Below are 27,132 nucleotides of genomic sequence, written 5' to 3'. Positions count from 1 at the left end.
TCGCACATTCCTTCCCAGCAGGCACGAATTTATTTACTTATTTGAGGTGGCAAACAGACAAATCAATGAAAATAACAAACTGGATTCTCCACCATCTCTTACCTAGTGGAGAACAGGTTAATACCATTGATCAACCAAGAACACCAAACGGTCAGACGATAAAACCAAATTATCAATTACTGCTGCCAGCCACCAATGCGGAATCATTTAGTGGTTGTACAGGAACCAGAGACAAAAAGGAAAATACAGAATCAGAAGAGAGGAGGGAAAAAAGCAAGAGTAAAAGAGAGTCACAAGTTTTAAAATTTCATTATCACTTGGAATTCACTCTGGGAGCAAAGAAAAGCCATGCCTGGGGTTAAGCATCCCAGTAAGCACTCTTCTCCATCAGTACAGTTTACTAAACTCTGGCAGGTAAATCCACGAGTATCTTGGGGTTATCTCTAAAATGAAAGCCACATTGTTGTTTGATTCCTCTATGGTCAAGTGTACCAGTTGCTAATTCTGCCCTCACAGATTGAGCTTCCTTGTCAGCGTCTGTAGTGTTTCATTCTCAAATATAAGCTGACAGCCAAAGATCAGCAAATATTTTGAGCATAAGAATAAAAGATATCAAAGCCAACAAACAAGGAAAGTCATTATAAAGTAAAAAGAGCCCATTCAGTTTACAAGTTTTTAAAACGGGAGATAAAATGATTTTGCATATTACACAAATATGCTCATTGTGTTATCTTATCCACCCCTACCAGAAGCAGCTATCAAATGATTTACTCAACAAACAAAAACGCAGAGATTTGCAAATGAAGTTTAAGTGGTTAAGAAGGCAAAGGAGAACAAAGAGGTAGGATCACTTTTTGAGGGAAGTGATTTGTTCATTAATACTATGAAATATATCATAAAAGCTATAAAGAACCACTGGGGAATTCTGTGTAGGATATGTAGTGTACACAGTACTTCCACAAATATTAACATTTTTTGAAACATAGCACATTATAAATTCACTTCAGGATTTTCTAATGTCCATCCTAATAGAGAAACCAAATGCTTAAAATAAGTCACAAACAATTTGCTTCTAGGTGACTCTCTTCTAGAAGTTAGAGCCCGTATTTTCATTCCTATTCTAGATTTAAGATATAGAAGTACTGATACTATGCTATATAGCCCATATAGGATAGTCTCTCCATTTCCCAGGGTTACTGGAAACTGTATTCAAGACTATTGCAGGGACTTCCCTGGTGGCACAGTGGTTAAGAATCCTCCTGCCAATGCAGGGGACACGGGTTTGAGCCCTGGTCCGGGAAGATCCCACATGCCATGGAGCAACTAAGCCTGTGCGCCACAACTACTGAGCCTGTGCACCACAACTACTGAAGCCCACGTCCCTAGAGCCTGTGCTCTGCAACAAGAGAAGCCATCGCAATGAGAAGCCCGTGCACCGCAACAAAGAGTAGCCCCCGCTCGCAGCAACTAGAGAAAGCCCAACGCAGCCAAAAATTAACTAATTTGAAAAAAAAGACAGAGGATTTTAAATGCTGGAGTGAGCTAATGGAAAATTACTAGAGGGCATTAAGGGGTAGTTCGGTCCATTTGATTAGGCCTCTGTGTTTACTAATTGTTGCTTATTGAAATTAGGCTCCTAGCCTCCCACAGACGCTGGGAGCAGTGGCTCTGCTTTTCTTGATGGTTACATTTCAAAGGATGGTTGCAAGGTCCTTGAGAAAGACATTCCTGGGTTGTAGAAGTTTCATATTTCAAAGAAGAGAAAAAGATTTTACAATTCCAAGTTTTCTAAAGTAAATGCTCTAATAAAAGGGAGTTCAAGGGCCCATAGTCAGGAAGAGGCCTCACATTTTGTCCAGCTGTTAAGGCTGTCTTGGTCAGTAGCATAGAAGGTATTCTAGGCAATACATGTATTTAAATTTAATTTATCAAAAATCTGGAATATGTATGTGTAACATAATCAAATTAAATTAAAATCCTGTGCCTATTTGTCTTATAATAGTGAAAGAAGTGATATCAATTTTTCCCTTACTTTTCATTTTGTTGTTCCTTTCTTTAACAAATAATTACTGAACAAGTCTTCTTTGTTAAGTTCTTTGTTTGAGAAACACAAAGCGCACACACACACATACGAGAGAGGCAAACTTTTCAACAGCAGTGGGAATTAACTCCTTGAAATTAAGGCTTTTACTCAGAGTCATCAAATTCCAGGAGAAGTTGTTACTAACAATGTTTAGTCGAAAAATTGAGCCAGGATGATGGATCCGTGGGCTGGAATTCAGGTAGGATAGAAACTAGAAATGGAATAATTGCTCCTACAGCATTGTATTCCTTTCACCAAAAAATCATAGGGAAGTTAAAGAAGATGGGTCAGGTGCTAATTCTTATGCACAGGAGCTTCTTTCCAGGCTGACAGAGTCATTACCTGCCCGCCCCCCCAACCCCGCCCCCGTTAATACTCATTTCTTACACTGATTCTAGAAGCTCTACTACATTTTAACTGGGAGTCCCTACATCATGACTTTAGCACTAGAAGAACCAAAAAAAAAAAAAAAATCCAAGCTCTAGCAGCTATTAGTTTTGTCTTTTTAAAAATTTAGTTATTGAAAAATTAACGAATCAGCCTATTGAATATTCTTAAATATTTGGTCAGGAACAGTAGAGTCTTCTCAGATGATTAATATTTTATTTAATAAAAATGTATCAAACACATATGCTTATTAGAATAACAATTTTGGGGTTGTTTTTTAATTGAAGTATAGTTGATTTACAGTATTGTGTTAGTTTTAGGTGTGCAGCAAAGTGATTCAGTTATATGTATATTTTTTCAGATTCTTTTCCATTATAAGTTATTACAAGATATTGAATATTTGTTTGTGCAAGTTCGTGTGCCTGACACACAGTGAGGCCCAACAAACCGAAACATCAGAGTTTGGAGAAAGGTTTATTTCAGGGCCATGCAAAGAGACGGGTGGCTCATGCCCCCCAAAACCCAGAACTCCCCAAAAATTTTCAGCAAAGCATTTTTAAAAGCCCAGTGAGGGAGGGGTGTCGCAGGGTATGTGATGAGCTCATGCACAATTCTCTGACTGGCCAATGGTGAGGTAACAGGGTGGTGGCACAGGTGTTACCATTATCAGTCCTTAGGCTCCAGGAGGCCTGGAGCTATGTGCTCAGGGTCATCAAGTTGTTAATGTCTTCCAGCTGGTGGGCGTGGTTCACTTTTGTAAAACATCTCAGGAAATGTGCATCAGAAACTGTTATCTAGGTACTTTAGAGAGGAGCTAAAGCAGAGGATATCTATAGTCATATTTTAGAAAGATCCATGTGATTACGGCACTTGGCGTTGCTACGAACTCTTTTGTGTATGGGTGCATTTTATTTATCTGTCCTTCCTTTTCTTTTTAAGTTTTAGGCATGATGTTTCAGCACTCTTATTTCTGAGAAAGGAGGAACATACTATTTTTATACTTCCTGCTTCCTACAGATGTCTTCCTGAAAATTGGAGAGAAATTACAAGCCTGTCTTTAAGTTGAAAATAGGAAAAACTGGACATAGAGTTAAAAAGGGGACGGGGCTAGGGAGTTTATGACTGTAACTGCCAAGATGACTCCAATAATTCTTGCCTCCTGTTATTTATGCCCTTGTGTGATATCCTTCTTAACTGAATTAGGGCTACTCTGTGTGACCAATGAAATACTACAGTGTGTGACTTCCCAATCTACATGGTAAAACTATCACAGCTTCTCTTTGTGCCCTTGGATCACTTACTGGGGAACAATAAACCGCCCTACTGTGAGGACATTTAAGCATCCCTGTGGAAAGGCCAATCAGGAGAGCTACGAAAGGTCCCACCAACAAACAGAACCAGTTTTCAAGAGGTATGAATGAGTGAACTTGGAAACAGTTAAGCCGTCAGGAGGGATAGATGCCTGAGCCTGCAGACGATTGCATCTGATTGCAATCAATGAGAAACTCTAAGACAAAACTGCTCAGTCAAGTCGGTCCCAAATTCCTGATCCCCAGAAACTGAGAGGTCAGAGGTCATATTTATTGTTTGAAGCCACTAAGCTTTGAAATGAGCTGTATTACAAGAAGTAAAGAATTAAAAAAGGAAAACTGAGTAAGAGACTGTGTACTGACTTTCATTCCAGATTATGGAAGGTGGTGAAGGGGAGCAGAATACGTCACCCCAAATGTGCCACTTTGGCACGTTGACTGTTTTCAGCTGAAGACAGATAGGACCCAGCAGACTCAGGAAGAGCTTTTTGCCTCTCCTTTAACTGTCTAAACTAATTTAGACTAGGAAAGAGCTATTACCAGAGATAACTTTTTATATCAGAAAGACTTATCTGTATGGCAGGGCAAACATCTGTTTACCAAACTTTTCTCATCCTCCTGGGAATTAATTGTCTCACTCCCCTTTGAAGCCTCAGACCCCTACCCACTTCTCCGTAACTCAGGATGGTGTATAAGCCTCAATTGTCTGACTGCCTATGAGTCTATTTTATGGGGACGCCCATACGTACAAATTTGTTTTCTCCTTTTAATCTATCTTACATCAATTTAATTATTAGGCCAGCCAAAGAACCTAAAAAAGAAAAAGGGAAAAGTTTTCCACCCCTACAGAAGCTATATATCATAGGACAAGAGTGGGAAATAAGTTTAAAGGGCTGTAATATCCAGGTTTCTTAGAATTTATATTCCAAAAATTCCTTTGACTTTATTCTGTGTGTGACAGATGTTTGAATTTCATAGGGTCTAGAGAATTTCAGGTGTAGGGCCCAGGTTTCTGGGCAAGTCTAGAGTTGTTGAGGCATTGCGACACAGAGGACTTTGAAACAAACGTACAGTTTTACTGACTGATGTGAAGAAGCAATCAGGGCTTCCCTGGTGGCGCAGTGGTTGAGAGTCCGCCTGCCGATGCAGGGGACATGGGTTCGTGCCCAGGTCCGGGAAGATCCCACATGCCGCGGAGCGCCTGCACCCGTGAGCCATGGCCGCTGAGCCTGCGCGTCTGGAGCCTATGCTCCGCAACGGGAGAGGCCACAACAGTGAGAGGCCCGTGTACCGCAAAAAAAAAAAAAAAAAAAAAAAAAAAAAAAAAAAATATATATATATATATATATATATATATATATATGTACATCTCAGCAGGAAGTTCTTACAGGAGATGTTATTAGGTTAACTCTTATCCTAAGGATATTATAGCCATAATGTATGTAACTTTTCTTGTACAAATATCTTTTTCAAACAGCGTTTAACGCACAGACACTGGTTTCTTCTTTCTCTGTATTTATGTTTGTGTTTTCTGAAATTTTTGGTAGTCAACCTTCAAGTAAATGATTGATTTTTTTAAGTTTTTTTAATTCATATATTTTAACAAACATGATGTGCTTATAAACATATTAGTCTTCCTCTATCTCCAAAAGATTTTGGGGGATAATTCCAATTCTATTCTATTCTATCATATGTTAGACCAATGTGTCCTGATTTTCTGTTTTAGAAAAAAAAGTCATGGCAGATCATTTCTTACTATGCTAAGAAGCTTAAACAGAAAAAGAACAATGTATGAAAATAAGAGAGATGTGAGTGAAGCAGCCAACTGGCATCCATGCTTCAGACTCGTATGCAAATCAAGTTACTCTGTGCTTTCCAACACTTCCCAAATTCTTTTAAAACCATATTTGAAAAAAAAAAAAGAAAAAGAAAAAAAAAACATATTTGAAGCTGGATAGCAACTCTCTATGAAGACATCAGTGATAAAAATGCAGACAGCATTGTGTTGGGTAGAGCAATGCCAGGAGTTGACAGGACCAACAGATAAAACCAAAGCAATTAAGTTTCCATAAACACTTGACTTGGTGTTGAATCAACACTCTTCTTTCTAAACAGCAGTGCAGCAAGGCATAAATGACAAATCATACATTTCCAATCTATAAACCATGCTGGTTTGATGAAGTAACAGAATTCTCTTCCAGCTTTTCTTTTTACCATGTGGAAGAAAAAAAAAGTTACTCAGTAATTTGTGAGTTTTACTTGAGACATGAATTTCTCTGTCCACAAAATATTAAAAGATTTATAGATGAGATTTGGCATGCTTCCAGCTTACTACCATTCCTCTCCAGCAACAACGACAAATTCTTATGGCTAGAGGTAAGCAATTTTTGAATGACATTTAGTCATCCTTTCTCACAAACTGTTTTCCAGGCATTTATTACCACCTCTTTGGAAAGCTAGAAAATGCTGTCTCAAGAGCCTTCAATCTTTCTGTTATTTTTTATTTCCTATCCCCCATTTCAACACATAACACAAAATAACTCATGACTACACACTCTTTGCCTTATTTCATTCCCTTGTAGATAGGTATTCAATTGACCTTTCTCAGGAAAGATCCAAGGAACACATTTTTTTTTTTTTTTTTTTTTGCGGTATGCGGGCCTCTCACTGTTGCGGCCTCTCCCGTTGCAGAGCGCAGGCTCAGCGGCCATGGCTCACGGGCCCACCCGCTCCGCGGCGTGGGATCCTCCCAGACCGGGGCACGAACCCGTGTCCCCTGCATTGGCAGGCGGACTCTCAACCACTGCACCACCAGGGAAGCCCCCAAGGAACACATTTTTATTAAATAATAGTGTCTTCTTTCTTCCAAAGAACAAAGGCATAAGCCACAATGGAAAAAAAAAAGAAAAGGATACCAGAACCTATGTAGAGACTTCAATATAAACGCCATGCACTCATGCAAACAAGCATTTCCCAAGTTTTCAGAATAATAAATCAAAAACATCTGATTTTACCTGTGATTTTCTACACTCATATATGATTTCCGTCTGTGCAGCAATGTCCTTCTTTGCTTTAAAAGTCTTATTTATTTGCCCTCATCTAGCTCAAATGGCATCTAGAGTATTTTAGTATCTAATACAATATGATTTAAAATTTCCAGACGTTTCAAGGCAGTCCGTTGCTTCCACAAGACTTTGGACAAATTTTTATTAGAATGCTCTCATATCGCAGGTAGTTTTCCTGTTAAACAAGAAGCTCCTTAGGAAAATGGACTATTTATCTTTTCATTCCCAGAATCTCAGTGTCTGGCATTTATAGTGCAGTTGCCATAAATACATTGTATGTACTATATACCAGGTGCTAGATTGCAAACTTCACGAGATTAAGCAGTTTATATATTTGATTATTTCAGGTTTCTTTAGTGTCTAGGGGAGAGCATGTTACATATTAGTATCTCAATAAATATTTATTGAATGCATCCATTCTTGCATGCAAAGAAAGCTGATAAGCTGCTCTTCTTTTCTGGGCCATGGGGTCACTTTCCCTTTCATTGTCTTGCTCTCTGACTGTGGCTCCAGTGAATCATGCAACTAATCTTTGCCGCTTGTTCCACTGTGGAAGTTTAAGACTGGTGAGGTTCTTAGATGACGTAGTCTAGGTTACAAACTAGAAACACATCCACAATCATGACTTGTAGGCTGCACAGGCTCTAGATTTGTTGTGATTATTATGTGTTTATACCCCTTGTCTGCTGTAAATTCCTGAATCTCTTGTAAGCATTTTCATTGAGATGACTTCCTCATAGAGCAAATCTTCCGTGTGGAGTATTGTGTAAAGGCAAGAGCACACTATACAGCCAAATATCTGGGTCTCATCAGAACATTGAATATTACAAACTGTGTGAACTGGGGTAAGTGATCTATGATTTTAAGTGTCGGTTTAGTTATTTGAAAAGTGAGATTAATGATAAATGACTACTTAATAGCATTGTCATAATGTTAAATAAGAGATAATGTGCAGCCTTATCTTAGCACCATCCATTATAATGTAAAAGTAAACGTTAGTTAGAGAACAGACTTGTGGCTGCCAAGGGGGAGGGGGTAGGGGAGGGATAGAGTGGGAGTTTGGGGTTAGCAGATGCAAATAAGTATATATAGAATGGATAAATGACAAGGTCCTACTGTATAGCACAGGGAACTATATTCAATATCCTGTGATAAACCATAATGGAAAAGAATATAAAAAAGAATGTATATGTATAACTGAATCACTGCTGTACAGCAGAAATTAACACAACACTGTAAATCAGCTGTACTTCAATAAAAAAGTAAATAAAACAACATAACCACTTTGGGGGGAAAAAAGTAAATGTTAGCTATTTCCATGCTTTTAATAAAGGGATTAATAAACTTAGACATACTATGCAAGTGTAATATTACTTATTCAGATCACTCTCGAGAACTTCTTGTAGCAAGGCTAACAAGAAACTGATTTTCATGTAGGGCCAATTACCATGTGGTTATATACATCTTAAAGTGCCAATGTAGGCATCTTTTATTTCATGAACTATGTGACACTGCTTCCAAAGCAACCAGCCAGTCATAAGACAGGGGTCCTCTGTCTCTTTTATAACTGAAGACAGGCTGGTTTCAAATTTTACCTTGGCAGTCAACAGGCATTTCATGGATTGTCATAAACCGCGTAAGTATATATGTGATTCTGTTTACATATTCCATTATATTACACTGGTCCATTTATCTACAGTGGTGCCACTAGTACTCTTTCTTAATTACTATAGAATCATAGTAAATCTTGATATCTGATAGTATAAGTCCTCCAGCTTTGTTCGACTTCAGTATTTTATCAATGTTCAAATCAAGCTTAGAACAACTTCATGACTCATGACTTAAATAGGATGGACAGACACACACACAAACACAAGCACTAACCATAAAGAAAGAAAGATAAGTGGAACGTATTTAAATAAAGAAGTTTTTAAAACAAAAGATACAATTAAAAGAGTTCAGAAAGTAAGACAGGCGAAGAAGATTTGCAATACATACATTTGACAAATACTTTATATCAAGAACATACAGAGAATTAATACAAACCAATAAGAAAAAGGCAATCAACCTAATTACAACAGCGAGCAAACAATTTGACAGAGACTTCACAAAAGATGGTATCAAAGTGGCTGACAAACATATAAAAATATGTTCAATATCATTAGTAATTAGACGAATACAAATTAAAAACCCTGATGAAATTCCATTACATAAACATAATGGATAAAATTTTAAAAAAATAAAAAAGAATACCAGGTATGGGTGAGGATATGAAGCTGGTAGAAGTAAAAAGGTATATATTTCTACAACTCCATTGGAAAAATATTTGACAGTACCTACTGAAGGAAAACATATGTATACCATATAACCTAATAATTCCACTTCTGGGTATATGTCCAAAAAAAGTAAATAATAATATGTATCAAAAGGCATATGGAAAAAGTGTCCACAGAAATTTTATTTGTAATAGCTCTAAACTGAAAACAAACCAAATGTTCATTAATAATAGATTGGGTAAATAAATTATATTATCTGCATACTACCCAGCTATTAGCAAAAGTAAACTTCTTTAAAAGCAACATGGATGAATCTCACAGGCATAATATTAAGTGAAAAAGTTTAGATACTAAACTATATATATTCTGCTTATGTAAAGTTTCAAAGCTGATTAAACTAAGCCATAATTATGGAAATCAGAATGATTTTTACTCTTAGGAATTACTGACTGAAAGGGGAACCAGAGACCTTCTTGGGTGGTGGAACTATTTTATATATATATATTGCTTTGGTGGTTACACAGGTACATACATATTTACAAATTTATCCATCTGTACACTTAAAATTTACATACTTTACTAAATATAAGTTATACCTTAGTAATTATTTTTAAATTTACAAATTCACTGTGGCAAAGAAGATAAAAAGGATTGATGATCTAATCCTTGTAGAGTTCATTCTTTTGAATTCTTTAATTAAGGGAAGGAAGGAACTGTTCTTCCTGTAAGTGCTTTCTGAGAAGGACATGGTCTAACAATTTAATCCATATATGAGAATGCATTCCCAAGGGCATGCCAGAGGGCAGGACTCAGTTCTCCTTAGTCTTTTCCCTCATTTTTGATCTTTCTTCCTACCAAATATTAAGTTACAAATATCCAAGTTCTGTTTATACGTTAATAAGGCATACAATCTGAAACAGAAATGTAGGGAAAATTAATTTTAATAGTGTATCAAGTTTCCGGTATTACTATTGGAAAATAGTTTGATTTGGGGCTTAAAATTGCCTACTGCTTATTAGATAACTATGTTAAGTAGGGATTGATGCTCAAGTTAAGGAGCATCAGTGAGCTGATATCTCAGCTGCTCTGTAATACTTCTGTTCAGAAGAGCTGCCTTTACCTGAGTACTGTGCAAGCAACTGGAATTCCTTAGTTAAAAATGGCCTGCTTAGTATCCAGGTTTTGAGTCCTCCAGGCAGTGGAGAATCATTCAGATCATTCTGGAGGTTTGGCCCTGGTCCTGTTCCTGAAGCTACCCTTGTTCTAATTCTCCAGTAAACAAGCCTCAGTGTGTCCCCGGAGTCTCTAACCCTGGGGCCACTTATTTCTCCACCTCCATAACCTCTACTCAACCTCGGAGTCACGCTCTCCAGTTTTCATCTCTATTTCTGCACCTTGGTCACTTCTGCTGGAGTCACTGTTTGCCAAAAGCTCTGCCTATTGCCTGCTGCTTTCTAGTCCTTTAACCTGACCCTCTGACTCTACCTCTGAAGACGATCCCAGAGCCCAGTCTGTACTTTTATAATAATTATGGGCCAACAAGGATGCCTTTATAACTACTTGGATCCAATCTCATTCTAAAATGCTTAATATACTACTGATGCCCAGGTATTATCCTCTACCTCTCTGTTTTGGCTCAGTTGCTCCAAGTGGATATTTGAACCTTAAGTAAAGGTATCCTCTTATTTTCCTCGTAGCCTCTGATTTCTGAAGAGTTTTAGGTCAAATGCACACATTCTACCTATTCATAGACCCCAAGCCAAAACTTAGGCTCAAAAATCTGAGGTCCCCTGCGGCTTAGTTGCCCTTAACTTCAACCGATCAAAGTTCTTTGGAGGAGCCAAAGTTGCTAAGGTAACTGGAATCCCAGGTGACACTGACTGTCCCATGAACACTCTCACGAGGTCACGATAAGTTTGGCCCATAAATTCTGACATTAAATCATCAATACACAGTATTGTATCTAATTCCTTATGTATCTTATATCACAAAATGATGATTTTTCACCCATTTATGACAGAAGAAAGATATTATATCTCTGTGTAAAATATCCAGGTTGTTTTTATCTATTTCCAGTAATATGGGGGATACTGTATGCTTTCAAAGGCCATCTATCAGAATTATAATCCATTTATAAAGTAACATATGCTTTCAAATTTGGATTAGGAAGCCCATTGAGCAGATTGCAACATTCTAAAAAGAACAATAGTAGCCAATTCTAAAGAGTTGGTTGTGTCTTGTAGTCCTATGAATTTGAATGCCATCTTGTTGGATTTCATTCTAAGCAAAAATAAGTTGACTTTCAGAGAACTTGTGGATTTATCAGTATCATAGATAATAGGAAAACCTAGGATAAAACATTAGTATTTTAACTCCAGGATCACTATGACTTTTATTATACCACATGTATTGATTAGCAGATTGTGTGTGTGTCTGAAATTATTATTCAATTATTATTTAAATTATTAAATTATTATTTCAATTATTTCAACTATAAAATTTATTTAATAAATATTTATTAAACACTTATTATGTATCAGGTATACTTAGAAGTAAAATTAGTTTTGTATCATGTCAAAAGAAAAAAGTGCAAAGATTTCAATCAATTTCCAATCCTGAAGCACAAATCCTATGGTAGTTTATAAAAAGTATCCTAAAAATGGCTGGGTGTTTGTGTTAAAATATTTATGATAACATTACTTATTGAGAAAAATATTAAAGCTTAAAATCCAACTTAGCCAAAATCTTAAGTTAGTTACAACTTATTCACCTTATCAAAATGATGCTCTTAATGAACATATAATAACAATAGAAATGCTACTGAATACGATTTGGGGGTATATTATGTGTTTATGTATAAATCTAAGTGCAGAATTTACACATAAGAAAAAAGACTGGAAAGATAAAATCTAAATTGTCAATGCCAGTTGTTTGGTGTGAAACAGGTAATATTTTTGGAATTTCTTAAACATTTTATAACAGCTTTTTTGAGGTACATGCTAGTGTATATCCAGAAAACATCATAACAATTAAGATAACGAGCATACACACCACCCCCCAAAATTTTCCCTTAGAAAATGCAACAGAAGTTATAGACAGCTTCATTAAGGGGACTAACTTGAATAATAACAGTTCACTGAATAAAGACAGAGATACAGAGATATAGAGATATAGTGTAAGGGGTCTAAATATTAATATGTGTGTATATATCAACCTACTATATAGCTCAGAAGCTTTTTTTTTTGCGGTACGCAGGCCTCTCACTGCTGTGGCCTCTCCCGTTGCGGAGCACAGGCTCCGGACGCGCAGGCTCAGCGGCCATGGCTCACGGGCCCAGCCGCTCCACGGCATGTGGGATCCTCCCGGACCGGGGCACGAACCCATGTCCCCTGCATCGGCAGGCGGACTCTCAACCACTGTGCCACCAGGGAAGCCCAGTTCAGAAGCTTTTTTATTCTATTTTTTCTTCAATAACTCAGGTAAAAACTTATTGGCTTTATTGGATTTTTGAGGACTAAGTAAGAGAATAGGTTGCATATTTCATCATCTGTGTTACTATATTACTATCTTAGGGTTTGAGGGTTTGTAACATTTTGGAGGAAGGAAGAGAGGAAGTGAAAGAAAAAGATGGAAAAAAAAGTGCAATAAGGGACAGATTGTATGTGTATGTTCTCTGAAAAAATTGATTTACAGAATTCTTTTCATACAAATATGTTTGGCAGTGTGTGGGAGGAGCTTGAGAGCAATGGCAAATTGCATTGCGTGTATTATTCTGCACAAATCACTTAACCTGCTTTTTGAAAGTTTTCTTTAAAATACGAACCAGTTAGCCTCTTCTGCTTCCCACTCAGCAGGACTGATTCAGAAATAAATTTGTCAGATCGTAAAAAGAATGTACCAAACAAATTTAATAACCTATGCTTATTAATATCCTAGCATCAGCAACTTATATCAAATAGAAATAGAAGAGAGGGTATATTAGCTCTGATTTGCTCCACTCACAATGACAATCATTTTTAGCAGAGTGATCAGACTTTACAGAATGTCTCTAAATCATGTACATACATCACTTGTACCAACGTCCCACCTCCTCGCTATAGGCAATAGAGAATTCAAATCGAACCTTGTTGTTTTATGTTAGTTTCCTGTTGCTACTGTAACAAATTCCTATAAACTCAGAATCTTCAAACAACACAAATTTACTATTTTATAGTCTGGAGGTCAGAAGTCCAAATGGGGCTCACTGAGCTAAAATCAGGATTCAGCAGGAAGACCCCAGGGGACAATCCTTTTCCTTGTCTTTGCCTACTTCCAGAGATTGCCCATATTCTCTAGCTCATGGTTCCTTCCTCTATCTCCAGAGTTAGTCGTGGCTAGTTGAGTCTTCCTCATAATCCATCATTGACACTGGCCCTCTCTTCCAAATCCAAGTACCCTTGTGATGACATTGAGTTCATGTGTATAATCCAGGACAATATCCCTACTTTAAAGTCAGCTGGCTAGCAATTTGAATTTTACCTGCTACCTTAATTCTCTTTTGTCACACAATGTAACACATTCAAAGGTTACAAGGATTAAGACATTAAGTCTATTATTCTTCCAATCACAGTTCTCTCTTCTTCTCTTGGTCTTAATGACTAACATATTCAACCTTGCTCTGATCCTGCAGGTCTCTTTTTGCAGAAGCTGCAGGTATATGTAAAAGTGTTTCCAAAAAAGGCTTTATTACAAAACATTATCCCACAAGTTTGCAATAGTCTAAATTTATGTAACTTTTCTTTCCAGGGATGACAATGAAACACTTCTTATTACTGGCTGCTGCTGCCGTCTTCCTGCACGTTTTGATTACAAGAGTATGTGAGGATTGTATGTTTTATGATTACTTTTGAGAAGAGGATAAGAGCTACCCCTCTGCTGGAACTCAGTTTGTTACAGGCACTGTTGTGAGGACCCTATGCCCATTACTCATCTAGTTCTCACCATAGCCCTATTAGGCAAGTACTATTCATAATCCCAGATTACAGAGAAAGAAACCAAAACATAAGGAGGTTAAGTCATATGTTCAAGGTCAGATAACTGGGAAGTGACAGAGCCTGAAGGTAAATTCAAGCAGTTCGGCTCCATGGGCCTGTGCCTATGTCATTATAGCCTCTCTGGATAATTCAAAAAAGCTAAAAATGTAGGGCGGGAATTACTTTCTTTACAACCGATCCATGCATTTTCCAAGACAAAATGGGAAAAAGGTATTATTTTTTAGGTTTTACCCAGAAAAGGTAAGTATTTCATCAATATCCCAATTGAGCTCTCTGACTTATGACTATAACATCCAAATCAAATATAAAATGAAAGGTGCAGCAGCAAGGAGAGAAGTGTGAGGAACTGTTAGCAATGGGGTTAATATATGAGGCCTGAAACTCACTGCTTATTAAAAACAAGAGTTTCAACATTCACACAGCAGAAACCAAACATTCAATGGTATCTCATAAGATATAAATTCCTAATATTTTATGATCAACTAACATGTACCTCTAAATAACCTCAATGATATAAAGAAAATATTACATTTTTTAATGTACCCAAAATATTTTTATGATGAGCTGAAGCTAATAGTTTTGGTAAAGAACATGAGTGCCTTTTTTATTTTCATATGCTAAACAGGAGAAGTCAAAAGTCGAAGGCGCTTAATTCAATCAATGAAAGAAAATCCATATATATTGATTACTGGGGTGCTGTTTTGGATCTTTTCACTCACACTTTTTTCCCAAAGAGAAACCAGGTGGAGCTCTTGCCCAATACACAGTCCTCCAGTAAGCTGGAGGTGTGGCATTTTGGAGTCATCATCAGGTATAGGCTGTGACCATCACGGTGGGGAACTAAAAAGCCTTGGAGGAGAGGTTTAAGAGAGGAAGAGTTCAAGTTCTGAGATATCAGATGGTTGAGTCATCCATGTGGATGCTGAAGTCCCTCCATATGACTGCAGAATTTGGGGTGGACAAGATGAATTGTTTTAGGAGACCCCATTTCTATAAATGAGAGAAATTGACAGGAAAACCACTGTAGGAGAGGAAATGTTCAGGAATGATGTAGGTAGAGCTAATTGCCATGAGTTTCACTAGAGCAGGGTTGTTTTGGTTTTTTTGCGATATGCGGGCCTCTCACTGTTGTGGCCTCTCCCGTTGCGGAGCACAGGCTCCAGACGCGCAGGCCCAGCGGCCATGGCTCACGGGCCCAGCCGCTCCGCAGCATGTGGGATCCTCCCGGACCGGGACACGAACCCGCGTCCCCTGCATCGGCAGGCAGACTCTCAACCACTGCCACCAGGGAAGCCCGGAGCAGGGTTTTTTTAGAGGAGCAAGGAGAATTATAATCTGAAACTTGTAAGGGGATCATGGGTTCCCAACCTTCCCTCAAATCTAGCCCAGGCTACCTGCTGTATGACAGGAAAATAACACCTCGTGAGTGTGCTTTCGAGGAAATCATGTCCACAGGGGACAGTCTCTAGAGGAGTCTACTGATTTTACAGTTTTCTCCCGATATCCTTAAACTGTTGATATAAAATAAATGACAATAACTACTTCTATATTTGAGCAAGGTATGGCTGAATCCCATCCATTCAGAAACTGTATTGATAGTCTTGTGGTAGTTGAGGAATAGATACCACTCAAAATATACTACATAAGCATTGTCACTTAAAAAAAATACTATGAAACACATGTGATATATCACACACACACACACACAAAAGAAGATGTTCTTTATAAAAATTAATGCTAACCTAAAATATTAAGGCCATGCATTGTTCTTAGTGAGTTACAGGATAAAAGGTAAACAAATGAAAAGAACGGTCACAAATTCTCGACTGTAGTTGATTTGAATTCTATTTTGTTTCTTTTAACAAATAATAAACAAAACTGTTATTGTCAATTCCATATTACAAATTTTTTTTGAATTCTATTTTGTATGTATACATACTGATACAAATACCAATGTTTTCTCATATGAATAAGACAGAGATGCAGAACCTGGGTTGAAGATATTAGAGGTTTTGTACTCAATAATGAATCTTTTAGATTCTCCTAGACGCATACCTTTAAATAATATTCAAGTGCAAGTGTTTATTTGGGAAGCAGAGAGAAGGCTTCTAGGTGGGGTGAAGAATGTGCCAAGGAAGGGAAGTCGGTCAGTAAAAGGTGTAATATTATCAAAACATCTTCCACTGTGGTGCACATTGCCCAATAAAATGCTTCAACATGGTCCAAAATACCAATCCTAAATCTGAAGAAAACCAGTCACAACCAGAACAGTCACTGTTCTCTAGACTTGTATAATGTCAGGCTGACGTTTAGAAGTCCTCAAAACCAGCACTGGAGAAATGGAGACTAATATACTGAGATGTTGTAGATTACAAAATGCTGTAGATCACTATTCATTCAACATCAATTATAAATTCATGTCACAAAGTCTACAAGTAATATACTATGCATTGCAAATTCCACTTAAAAGAAGTAAGACTAATAATTTTCTGGTAACAGGCAAAACCACCTAAAGTTCCATATGATACATTCCTTATGGAACCGGCAACTGTCCAAGAAGAAATAGTGACTGTACATAACACCCTCAGGAGAGGAGTATTTCCACCAGCCAGCAACATGCTAAAAATGGTAAGATTAATTAAACAGCAACCACAGCAATGCCAATAATAATAACGGTGTTTACTGAGATTTTAAGTTCTATTTGCTTTCCATATACTAAAAGTTTGGTCTTCACAAACAAACCGATCATGCAGCAGCAGCAGAAGAAACAGAGGCACAGAGAAGGTAAGTAGTTTTCCCAAACTCATAGCGTTAGTAAATGACAGAGCCACAATTCCAACGCAGAAAGTCTAATTTCACTCTTAATGGACCCTAAGACAGTGCTTGTCAAACTTAAGCGTGCTTAAGAATCAGCTGAAGAACTTGGTAAGGCACAGGTCCCTGGGCCCCACTCTCTGAGGTCTGATTAAGGAGGTCTGGGGTGGGGACCACTCGAAGCTCCTAGATGATGCTGACGCTGCCGGTCAGTATCGTCCGTGTAGCAGACTTTGTTTAATAAATTACAAAGGCATTTCACAGCTGTCTTCATTGAGCAGCAGCCCAGAGGCTAAGACACTCTCTGAGAATCAAGATGTCCAGGTTCTAAGCCAGGTGGTGCTGCCAGATGAACAAATATTAGCAAATCTATTTCCCAGTTTCCTGGCATCCCATAAGAGAAAAGAGAAATTGTTTTTGCACTATAAACCTGCTGCATGCGCAGACTAGGTGCTGTCAGACAAACAAATTTAGGGACTACTCAGATGTATTAGGTGATTAGCCTCACCTATGTTATATCCCGGACGTATCACTCAGGTTTTTGGTATCGTAAACCTGGCTCTTTAGCCCTGGACTGGCTTAGAGTAACGAGGGTCAGAAATAATGCAGGCTATGGGAAGTGATTCTAAGAGACAGCTTCCTCATGCAAATGACAAAGAGGAAGGAAGCTAGTGATGAGAAAAAATGATTTTGAAATTTATCTCTTGGTCATCTTAGAATCCAGAACAATAAAAGCCAGTAGTAGCACAGGCACTCTTGCATTGTGAGTACTGTAGCTAACATGCATATTGTGCTTACTACTGATTGGCAGGCAGTCTTCTAGAAGCGTATTGCATTATTTCATTTAATCCTCTCAGTCATCTTGTGATGTAGATGATACTATCATCTCTATTTCACAGATAGTGAATCTGAACCTCAGAGAAATTCGGTAGCGCATCCAAAGTCCTAAGTACTGGATCAGTACAGATTCAAATACAAATGGCCACAGCTCCAGGCACCTGCTCTTAACTCTTTACCTTCCTTAGGACAAACAGGGTTCAAAATCCTTGGTTTCCAGATGAGCAAATAAGTGTAGCTGGGATGTAGTAAAGAAGTTACGGAGTGAACAGAAAATATAGTCTCTGATTTCAGAGACTTCATTATTGTGGATTCAAGGTGAATACAGAGGAAACATTAGAACATATTGTTTGAATATATAGAATGAATATATTCAAGTGCTGAGGTGCAAAGGTATGAGAGATCAACAAGATGATAAAGTAAGTGCACCAGTAAAACTGAGTAACATTTTAAAGGGAATATGGGAGTTGAGTTTTTCCATAAATAATGCATAGGGCACAGACAGAAAGGAACTGATAGAATTACAGTAGAGCTAAAGAGCCAATCACAACCGCCAGGCAGAGATTTTCCAAAAATGAAACAAGTTTCTGTACATGGGATTAGAACTTTATGTGAATAGAACCATTGATTAAAGCCAGAATTCATAACTTTGTTGCCATAACCATGAATACTTACTTTTGATTTTAATCACGGATGTATCACAAAAAAACTTAGCATCTTAGCAACATTAATCAGAGGAAATATCCTAAAGAGCTTCCTCAAAGAGGTCTGAACTACAGACTGTTTGCAATTAATGGTGCAGGTAGTTTACACAATAAGATAACAGACTGAGATGGAGATTAGCATGCATGATGCTTATTGGGGAATATCTCCAGATTTACACCGACCATGGATACAGAGAGAGAAGCAACATAGGGCATACAAAGAAGTTTGGTTGTGATGTAGGCATAACAGGGGCCTCAGCTAATCCTACGGGAAGCTGTACAACTAGGACAACTCAGTACAACCTTGTCCTGAGTTGGAGGGAGGTTACATGGCACTTATAGTTACTACAGCTACTTGCTGTTAGATGTGGGCTGCCACAGGGAAGTGAGTATTCTCGCCAATGAGGATAATTTTTAGAGAAGACAGTAGGGCAGGACTCTCAGCTTAAGAGGAAATAAGTGCTTCAGTTCAGAAAGTGAGCTGGGTATGGGTAGTGCATCACGCATGCACAACTAGCAATCAGCAGTAAATTAACCAGATAAGTTCCAGACCTACTTATTTGGTAACCTGGTCATAATAGGCAAGATTTTATGCTCGTGAGTCCAATGATGGTATTCCCGCTGCCAGGAGGTGCTATGCCCTAATGGGATGTGTTATGTCATATCTACTTTTTCAATTAGATGTATGCATCACTGAAATACATCTTTTCTTGCATGAAACAGTCAAACCCTAAAAAACCACATTTTTACTTTGACCCTAGGCTAATGAGTTACTTAATTAACCTCACAGTTTAACCAATTCATCAACCTGAGGGGTAATTCTGTAAAACTCACACAGATGGCAGCCTATGCATATAAGAGAGAAACTTCTTCGATGTCAGAAAAAATATTGAAAACCTAAGTTAGGGCATCATCCAAAAATTATTCTCAAGCGTAGCTGAATGATTTATGTGAAAGCCTGTAGTAAATAAGAAAGGCCACAACTTTTGTTGGTAATAATGTGTTGCATGCAGGTATCGGGACAGTCTTTTAAGGGGATGTGCATAATGTGAGAATGAAAGAATGCCTGGGAGAACATCCGTCACATAGTCCCATAACTAGTGTGGACATAGTCTCATGTCCTTTGATTTGTGACTCATTCAAATCACAAAAATGTGTTATCCTTTTCTACACAAAAGATCTCATATTTGTAGATACAAACTTTGTCTCTTTTTAGTAGATTTTCTGCCTTTCATGAACTTTGGAGAAAAACCCAACAAAATGCTTCAGCTTAGCACAATTGACACACATCACAAGTTAGGAGCACACACGCCAGAGCCAGAAGAACCTGGATTCCAATTCTCTTTTTGCCATTATTGGTTGTATTATCCTGAAAAATTATGCAACATCTCCGCACCTCAGTTTCCTGATTTGCAGATGGGGATAACAACAGTGCATCCCTTGTAGAATTGCTATGAGTAAAGATGAGAGAATATACATATAGAATTGGTAAGAGGTCCTGGCATGAAGTATTAGCTATGATTCGCTATTATTATTCATAATTTAGATGGAGATGTGTAATACTATACATGTTTCTAATCACAGAAATATTTATTGAGCATGTAGCATAACATTTATCATGTCACAGATGTATTGCATAAATTATCACATTAAAACTTTTGAACAAGCTATTGGGTATGAATTGTGGGGCATATTTTACAGATGAAAAAAAAACTGAGATTCAAAGAGATTAAATAATGTGTCAGAGGTAAAACTACTAATAAATGATGGGATGGATTTCTAACCCTGGTCTGTTTTACTGGAAGCATTTGCTTAAATTCTTTAATATTTCTGAAAGAGAAGCTACAACTGAATGTTACTGCCAAATTTTGATTTTGTAAATTCAAGGGCTAAGACGATGGATTGAAAGATTTGTCTTCCTCTTCCAACCAAAATATTTAAGAGAGGTGCTGTGATTTAAGTTGTTAGCTAATACAATTGAGGATATTGCTAGCCTTGGATTTTTAGAAACAATAAACTAGAATCTTATCAAGGAAATGTTAATAAGGCCATGTGCTTGTATTTCACCTGTAGAATTGGAGTGAAGAAGCTGCAAGAAATGCCAGAATGTTGTCAAAAGACTGTGAATTGGTAGAGAGCAATGCAGTTAAGAGGCGAATTACAAGCAGGTATATGACACACCTTTCTGCTCAAAAGTTCTCAGGAATTGTTAAGTAACCTGGTATGGGTAAGTTAAGTCATCTAGTCTGTATTTACATTTGCCCCATAAATGGTAGGAATTGTGGCCCACTGCACTGTTTCATTATTATTAATTTTTGAATTTGGAAATTCAAATTTTCAAATTCCTGATTCACCAAAAGAAAAGAATCAAAGCTGTCACTATCACAGAAGAATTCAGTAATATGATGATGACTAGCTGGAAAGCTGTATAGCTAGAAGGTTTCCACTCTATTTATTTCAGCTTCTCACAATATTACCATGGGGCTATCCTTAGCTTTGGAACACTAATACAGTTGAGAAGTGAGTTATATCCAACTCTACTAAGCTGCCCATGAGAACAATTTTAGGTGCTCAAAAATGAGTCCATCTCATGCCATGTATATTAGGTGGATCCCTGCTGGTTTCCAGAAAAGCCATCAGTACCTCCTATACAAGCAGACATTAATAACATTTATAGGATACTTGTTTGTTATAAATATTTTTAAATATTAATGAAACTTCCATATTTACAGATCACTGGGCATCTTTGCCCAATGTTGTTAAGCAGTGAATTAGCAATGTGAGTCCCCCTGCTATATTTACAGATTATTGGGCATCTTTACCCAATGTTGTTGAGCTGTGAATTAGCAATGTGAGTCTTCCCTGCTCCAGACAAGGGCAGTTTACTCCCAAATATATTTGATCAAGGCCCACGTCACAAGAGGATGGAAGGTTAAATGAGCACATATTTATTTCAAGGTCTATGCGTGTTGAATACCTCTGTGTGGCTGCTTTCAAGCCATGGGCCTGGTTACAATGCATAGGTTATTCTGATTGGTTGCACCCTTCTCCATCAGCTTGGACATGGCAGAGACTGAAATGTTGGTTGATCTGATTCCCAAGCTTGCAGATCATCCCCTACTGTCAAATTCTCAGCAAACTTGAGCACCACAAGTTTATTCATCAGTGAGAAAGAAAACTGTTAGCAGAGATAGAGCTGAGTTTGCTTCCTCTTATCAAACATTGCTTGGATGCCCAGTGAAACATTTGTAGAATAAAAGTACGAAAAGTATCCTTATAAAGTATTTCCAAATTTTGTAGAGTATGACCTAGCCCTTCTTCCTCCTTTCAGATACTTTTTGTGGAGAAAATATGCATCTGACATCTTATCCTATCTCATGGTCAAACGTAATCAGAATCTGGTACAGTGAGTCTAAATATTTCAAGTATGGGGAATGGACCTCGACAGATGATGACATGATGATTGAGCATTACACTCAGGTAAACTGTGTGCTGGCAAATATACCCATTGGTTAAGTGACTATAAGCATGCGTGGAAAATAGGCGAATGAGAACCATGGAAAATCATTCTATCCATTTTTTGCAAACTTACACCCTTTAAAGATTTTTGTTTACTTTTAGTGGGAAATAATATTTGGAAACTAGTATCTGGGATCTGGGTATGTGCAAGGACAGAGAAAAAACTAGGGAAGGGGTTGGAAAAGGAGGCTGAAACTTGATAAATGCAAGAGTGGAAGGAGATGAACACAGAAGGGAAGTGGGACTCTGTCACTGGAGCCTTATTAGCTATCATCAATTTTACATTGTATTTTAAATGCAGTAGAAGTCATTAAACAGGTGAATGATTTAACCTGATTCATGTTTTTAAAATACCGTTGGGCTTCAGTGTAGATAATAAATTAATTTACAAAAATGACTTTGAATATCTAAATCAGGTGAGTTATTTTCCAGTACAAAATAAATTAACAAAACTTATCCAGAATGGATAGATTTAAACATTGAACGTGCAAGAAATACAAAAATGGAAAAACAGCTGTTGTCCCCAAAGCAGAAGACTCAGATGTGACTGCAAAATCTATAATAAAATTTACTTAAAATAAAGCCTACTTAAGATTAATGTTAAAACCTGACAAAGATAGTGCATTTAAAACTCATAGACTTAAATCACTCATGTATAGCAATGCAGACATTTCTAGGTAAAAGATTAGCAAATAGCATTCTTCTTTTAAGACTGATATCCTTGGACAAAAGCAGTATGTGCCAGGAACCCAAGAATATTATAGCATTAGATGATTTATTTATATAATTTACGTTATCAGACAGAGGATAAAAACCAAAATAATTACCCAGAGAGCTAAAAATATGACAAATGTGTGACGTCAATTCCTACTTTCCATTTCTTTTAGATAAAAGTAGACTAGCCCCCACTATTTCCATCAAAAGAGCATGAGCTCTATTACTTTGGAATAGTAATTTAATATTTCCTCTTCCAAACACTTAAAAGGTTTATTATTTAATCCCCACCAAATACCTATGATGTAAAAGATAATATTATTATATTCCATTTGAGGAATAGGAAAATGAAATTTCAAGACATAAAGCAAACTGATAAATACCATCCCACCAGGAAGTGGTAGAGACAGACTTTGAACCTGACTCAATTTTTTCTCGAAGGTCAACTCGTTACTCTCCACCATGCCAGTTTTTTGATGATTAATTAAAGTCCCTTCCATGCTTTGATTTTTATATGATCACCAAGCAGCCTTCATCAGGTTATTCCATACAGATTTGATAAGAAGAAGAGAATGAGTCAGGGTCAGCGATGGCAACTGGGTGTGCATATGTATGTGTGTTATCTAGACACGTGGGAATCCTCCTGTTTCTAGGACTTCCTAATACGCCATGCTCAAAGCATCCTAAAAACATGTGTGTTTATTTTCAATCAAGGACAACAATATTCGGAGAGTAATCATTTAGCAAACTCCAAATTGTTAATAAAATAACCTTATCTTTACAGGTTGTTTGGGCCACTTCTTACCTTATTGGCTGCGGCATATCATCATGTCGTAAAGGAATTCAGTATCTCTACATTTGTCACTATTGTCACGAGTATGTATTTTACAGCTTAGCTTCACATAGCTTTTAGAAATATATTTCCCTTACTAGTTTCCCTAATTTAGTTTCTCAACCATTATAAAATAAAACTCAAATAAATATTTCTTATCAGTTAAGAACTTTAGGGATACAATGTCTTTTAGCCAACACCTAAAACACTACACCCACACGCACATATTTTTATTTATATTTTTCTAAATAAATCCTTATCTCAATATAATGTTCAAATTAGGCACTATGACCAGTCATCTGGCTATGTGTTATTCCTTCTTCAAGCACTATTAGTTAAGAGAAACAAATTTCATCTAGCTTAAGCAAAAAAAAAAAGGATATTTATTTTAACAATGCAAGAGTATTTTTAGAATGCAAGGGCAAAAATGCAGTGGAGTATCAAGAATGAACAAATGAAAAAGCCAAGTGTTTTTGTATTTAGCATTTTAGTATTGACATATGTATTTCCTTTAGAAATTAAATTTACATGTTAACCAAAGGTGTGAGCAAAAATTCCAAGAAGAGATCCTCTGATTGCTCTGGTTAGGGACAGCTGTACTCCTTTGTCTTGTCACCTCTGGTTATGAAGCAAGGTCAACTTCAGAAAAGGTAACTGCAAGAACCCACAGGGACCCACTTGTGTGGCTTGAGTGGTGATTATCAGAAAGCAGGGATTGTTCTGAGCTGGATATAAACCTCCATTAGTTTACTACAAATGCCAGTTTAAATGTTCTTCTGCTAAGGAAAGTTGTTGGTCTGCATATGTCTCCTTCAGCTACCTGTGCTTACTTGTTCAATACACAAGTCTTTCCTCCATAAGATGAGCTCCAAGTATGGTAGTTATTGAACTCTCAGTTCCCATGTGTGTAGCACAATAAAAGATATGCAACATGAATCAATGAAATTGATTTCTCTCATAGTAAGTTACCATATTTACACTTTAAATGAGGTCTCCACTGTCCCTGTAGATTCAATAGATGTAACATATTCATACAATAGCTCTATGTGGGCTCTCTTCTGGTTTTATCGTGTCTTGATTTCAGTACTTAATATTTGTTGTGATTTTATCTGTGTGATTAGTACTAAAGACAGTAAGGTCTCCTTGCATATACAATGCATCAATTGTACTAAATCCTTATGGGAGCTCATGGTCTGCAGTAAACTTCTGACAACACAGAAAAGTAGAATACATGGGGCTGAAATAACGAGAATTTTCTCAGCCAAAGATGAGGCCAAGAGTCTGACAAAACCCCTTGCTGAATTAAGTAATGTTTCTTTTATAAATTCAAATTTTAACAGTTCATTCAAGGAGAAATATATCAGATAGAATGTTGTTTCAACTAGAATATTTACTTTATTTTTTATTCAATATTAAGTGCAAATCAGGCGTTTGGGGTTTTTTGAGCACACACAAGCCACTCGTTCTCCTTGCTTGGCCCTGCAATAAACCTTCCTCTACTCCAAAAGGAAAAAAGATTTAAGTGAAAATCAGCCATAATCCCCATTGTTTTCTTAGATATCTAAGGGAAGACCGTCTTCTCTGAAATTTTAAATTGGCTCAAAACAGGAAATTCTCATTTATTCTCTCTCCCCAAACTCCAACACTTTGGCTTTATCCATGTTGTTGTACTTTCATCTTCTATAATAGTGCACGTGTTTCTACAAATGACACTGACATGTATCAAAATTCTCATGATATAGGGCAAGATGAAGTTAGAACATCTCCAATTTGACTCACTTAAAAATTTTCTTACATTGTTAAGAACCATGCCCTTTTACATAAATGTTTATCAAGTCCTTATGGGTATAAATAAGGATAAGAGTCCTATCATAAATGTTTCTAAAGCCCCCTGCTTGTTAGAACTTGACTGTCCAAAGAGATGCAAATTGTCTCAAAATATTCTTAGCACCTCAGAGTTGCCTGCGGTACATTCAAAAAGATAAATTATTCTCATTCTAAGGCTAGAAATCTTACATGTCATAGAGATTACATACAAGTGGTTTTCAAAAATTGTTTCATTGTTTTAAATTATTTTAATAGATTTTCAATAGTGAGTAAAATTTTATATGCATTTTTCAAACATCAATTTTATTAGGCCCTTTTTTCTTTATTCTTTTTTAAGGGGCAATGATCCTGACAAAAAGAATGTACCTTATAATGAAGGAACTCCATGCAGAGACTGTCCAAATAACTGTGAAGATAAACTTTGTAGTAAGTTTTACATCTCAGTGTGCTTACTCTTGACTGTTGATCTGGGAGCGGTGTGTCCTTAAAATCAAGCATGTAACAATATTGTACTTTTCTATTACTTTTTCTTCAATCATCCCAAAGGAAAAATCAACGTTCTCTGATTTCCCTTCCCCCACCCCCAGAGTGACCCAGAAGACCACTGATTAAACCTTTTGGATTGGAAATTACAATGTCCAAGTCTAAACTCAAGGTTCCACCCTAAAGCTTAAAGTTCCCACCCTAATATGGGCACCTCGGATAACATGTTAATATAAGTATAAATTTTTCTCTGCTCTATAAAAAGTTTCTTGGTTCTCTTATTGCAGCCCTGAAGTTAGACATCTTGCTTTCAGGTTACCGGCGTTCTCAGATTACTTGCTGGTCATAACCTCCCTAACCTGCCTGACCACTTATCATGGCCGGCAATTTCTTACTGAGTGATCCTTATTCTTTGAAGTTTCCACTGACAGACACACTGGAAGATATTAGCTGATGATCACACTGTCCGTTTACCGCACTTCCTTTTATTTCCTAAGTAAATCTTACCTAAAATGTAATATTAACCAAATGAGTTCCAATTACATGTTCATTTCCTTAGATAGCAAAAGTTTCTTTTTATAGAGCTTCCTGCAGGTATAATTCCTTACTCCACAGGGATATGTTTATATCATAATTTTCAATAAGTTTGTGGAGAAATAACAAACCTCCCCCCCCCCCCAAAATATCCTTTACCTTCAGATTTGTAAGACCAAAAAACTTATTTTCCTTCACCTGACCAGGTCATTCCCTTTGCTTTTAAATCCTATCACTTTCAGTAATTCATTTCTGAAAATAAATGTACTTGGAGAAAGATCATATATCTACTAATTAGCTTTGCTACAGGGAATGGGGTAGGTTTTTTTTATCCAAGAGACAAAAGCAATGTCTACAATGGAATTGAAAAATGCAATAGAAGTGAAATGAGAGTAGAAAAGAAAAAAAGTATTACTTAAGAATATTGACTATATAACACAGAATATACATCTCTTAAGCCCTCTACTCACCTATAAATGCATGAGAAAATGAGAGATGAGCTTTTGAGTCAATATTGGGTAACCCTGCTTCTTCCTTTCAGCGAACGCTTGCATCTACTACAATGAATACAGTAATTGTAAGACACAGACACGAGGTCCTGCCTGCAGCCACCTGTCAGTTCAACGACTCTGCAAAGCTAGTTGCCTGTGTCCCACTGAGATAAAATAGCCTTTGTTATTTGCAGCTGTAATGTACTGTTGAAGCATACCTTTG

General features: G+C 37.1%; 1 protein-coding gene across 1 annotated transcript; it reads left to right on the top strand.

The window, feature by feature from the left end:
• Nucleotides 1–252: 252 nt before the first annotated feature.
• CRISP1 (cysteine rich secretory protein 1) lies at nucleotides 253–27,087 on the top strand (the record flags this gene model as incomplete). Its single annotated transcript, XM_082848416.1, is given in 9 exon segments — nucleotides 253–405; nucleotides 408–414; nucleotides 13,907–13,974; nucleotides 16,654–16,782; nucleotides 20,583–20,677; nucleotides 21,845–21,989; nucleotides 23,527–23,618; nucleotides 25,739–25,827; nucleotides 26,960–27,087. Coding segments are annotated over 9 exon segments (810 nt in total). The 5' UTR covers nucleotides 253–348.
• Nucleotides 27,088–27,132: the final 45 nt, after the last annotated feature.

The sequence above is a fragment of the Leucopleurus acutus genome (genome assembly GCF_964270905.1).
Source record: "Leucopleurus acutus genome assembly, chromosome: 10".
NCBI lineage: Eukaryota > Metazoa > Chordata > Mammalia > Artiodactyla > Delphinidae > Leucopleurus > Leucopleurus acutus.
The sequence above is the reverse complement of the archived record's forward strand: the minus strand, read 5'-3'. Positions and strand labels throughout refer to the sequence as shown.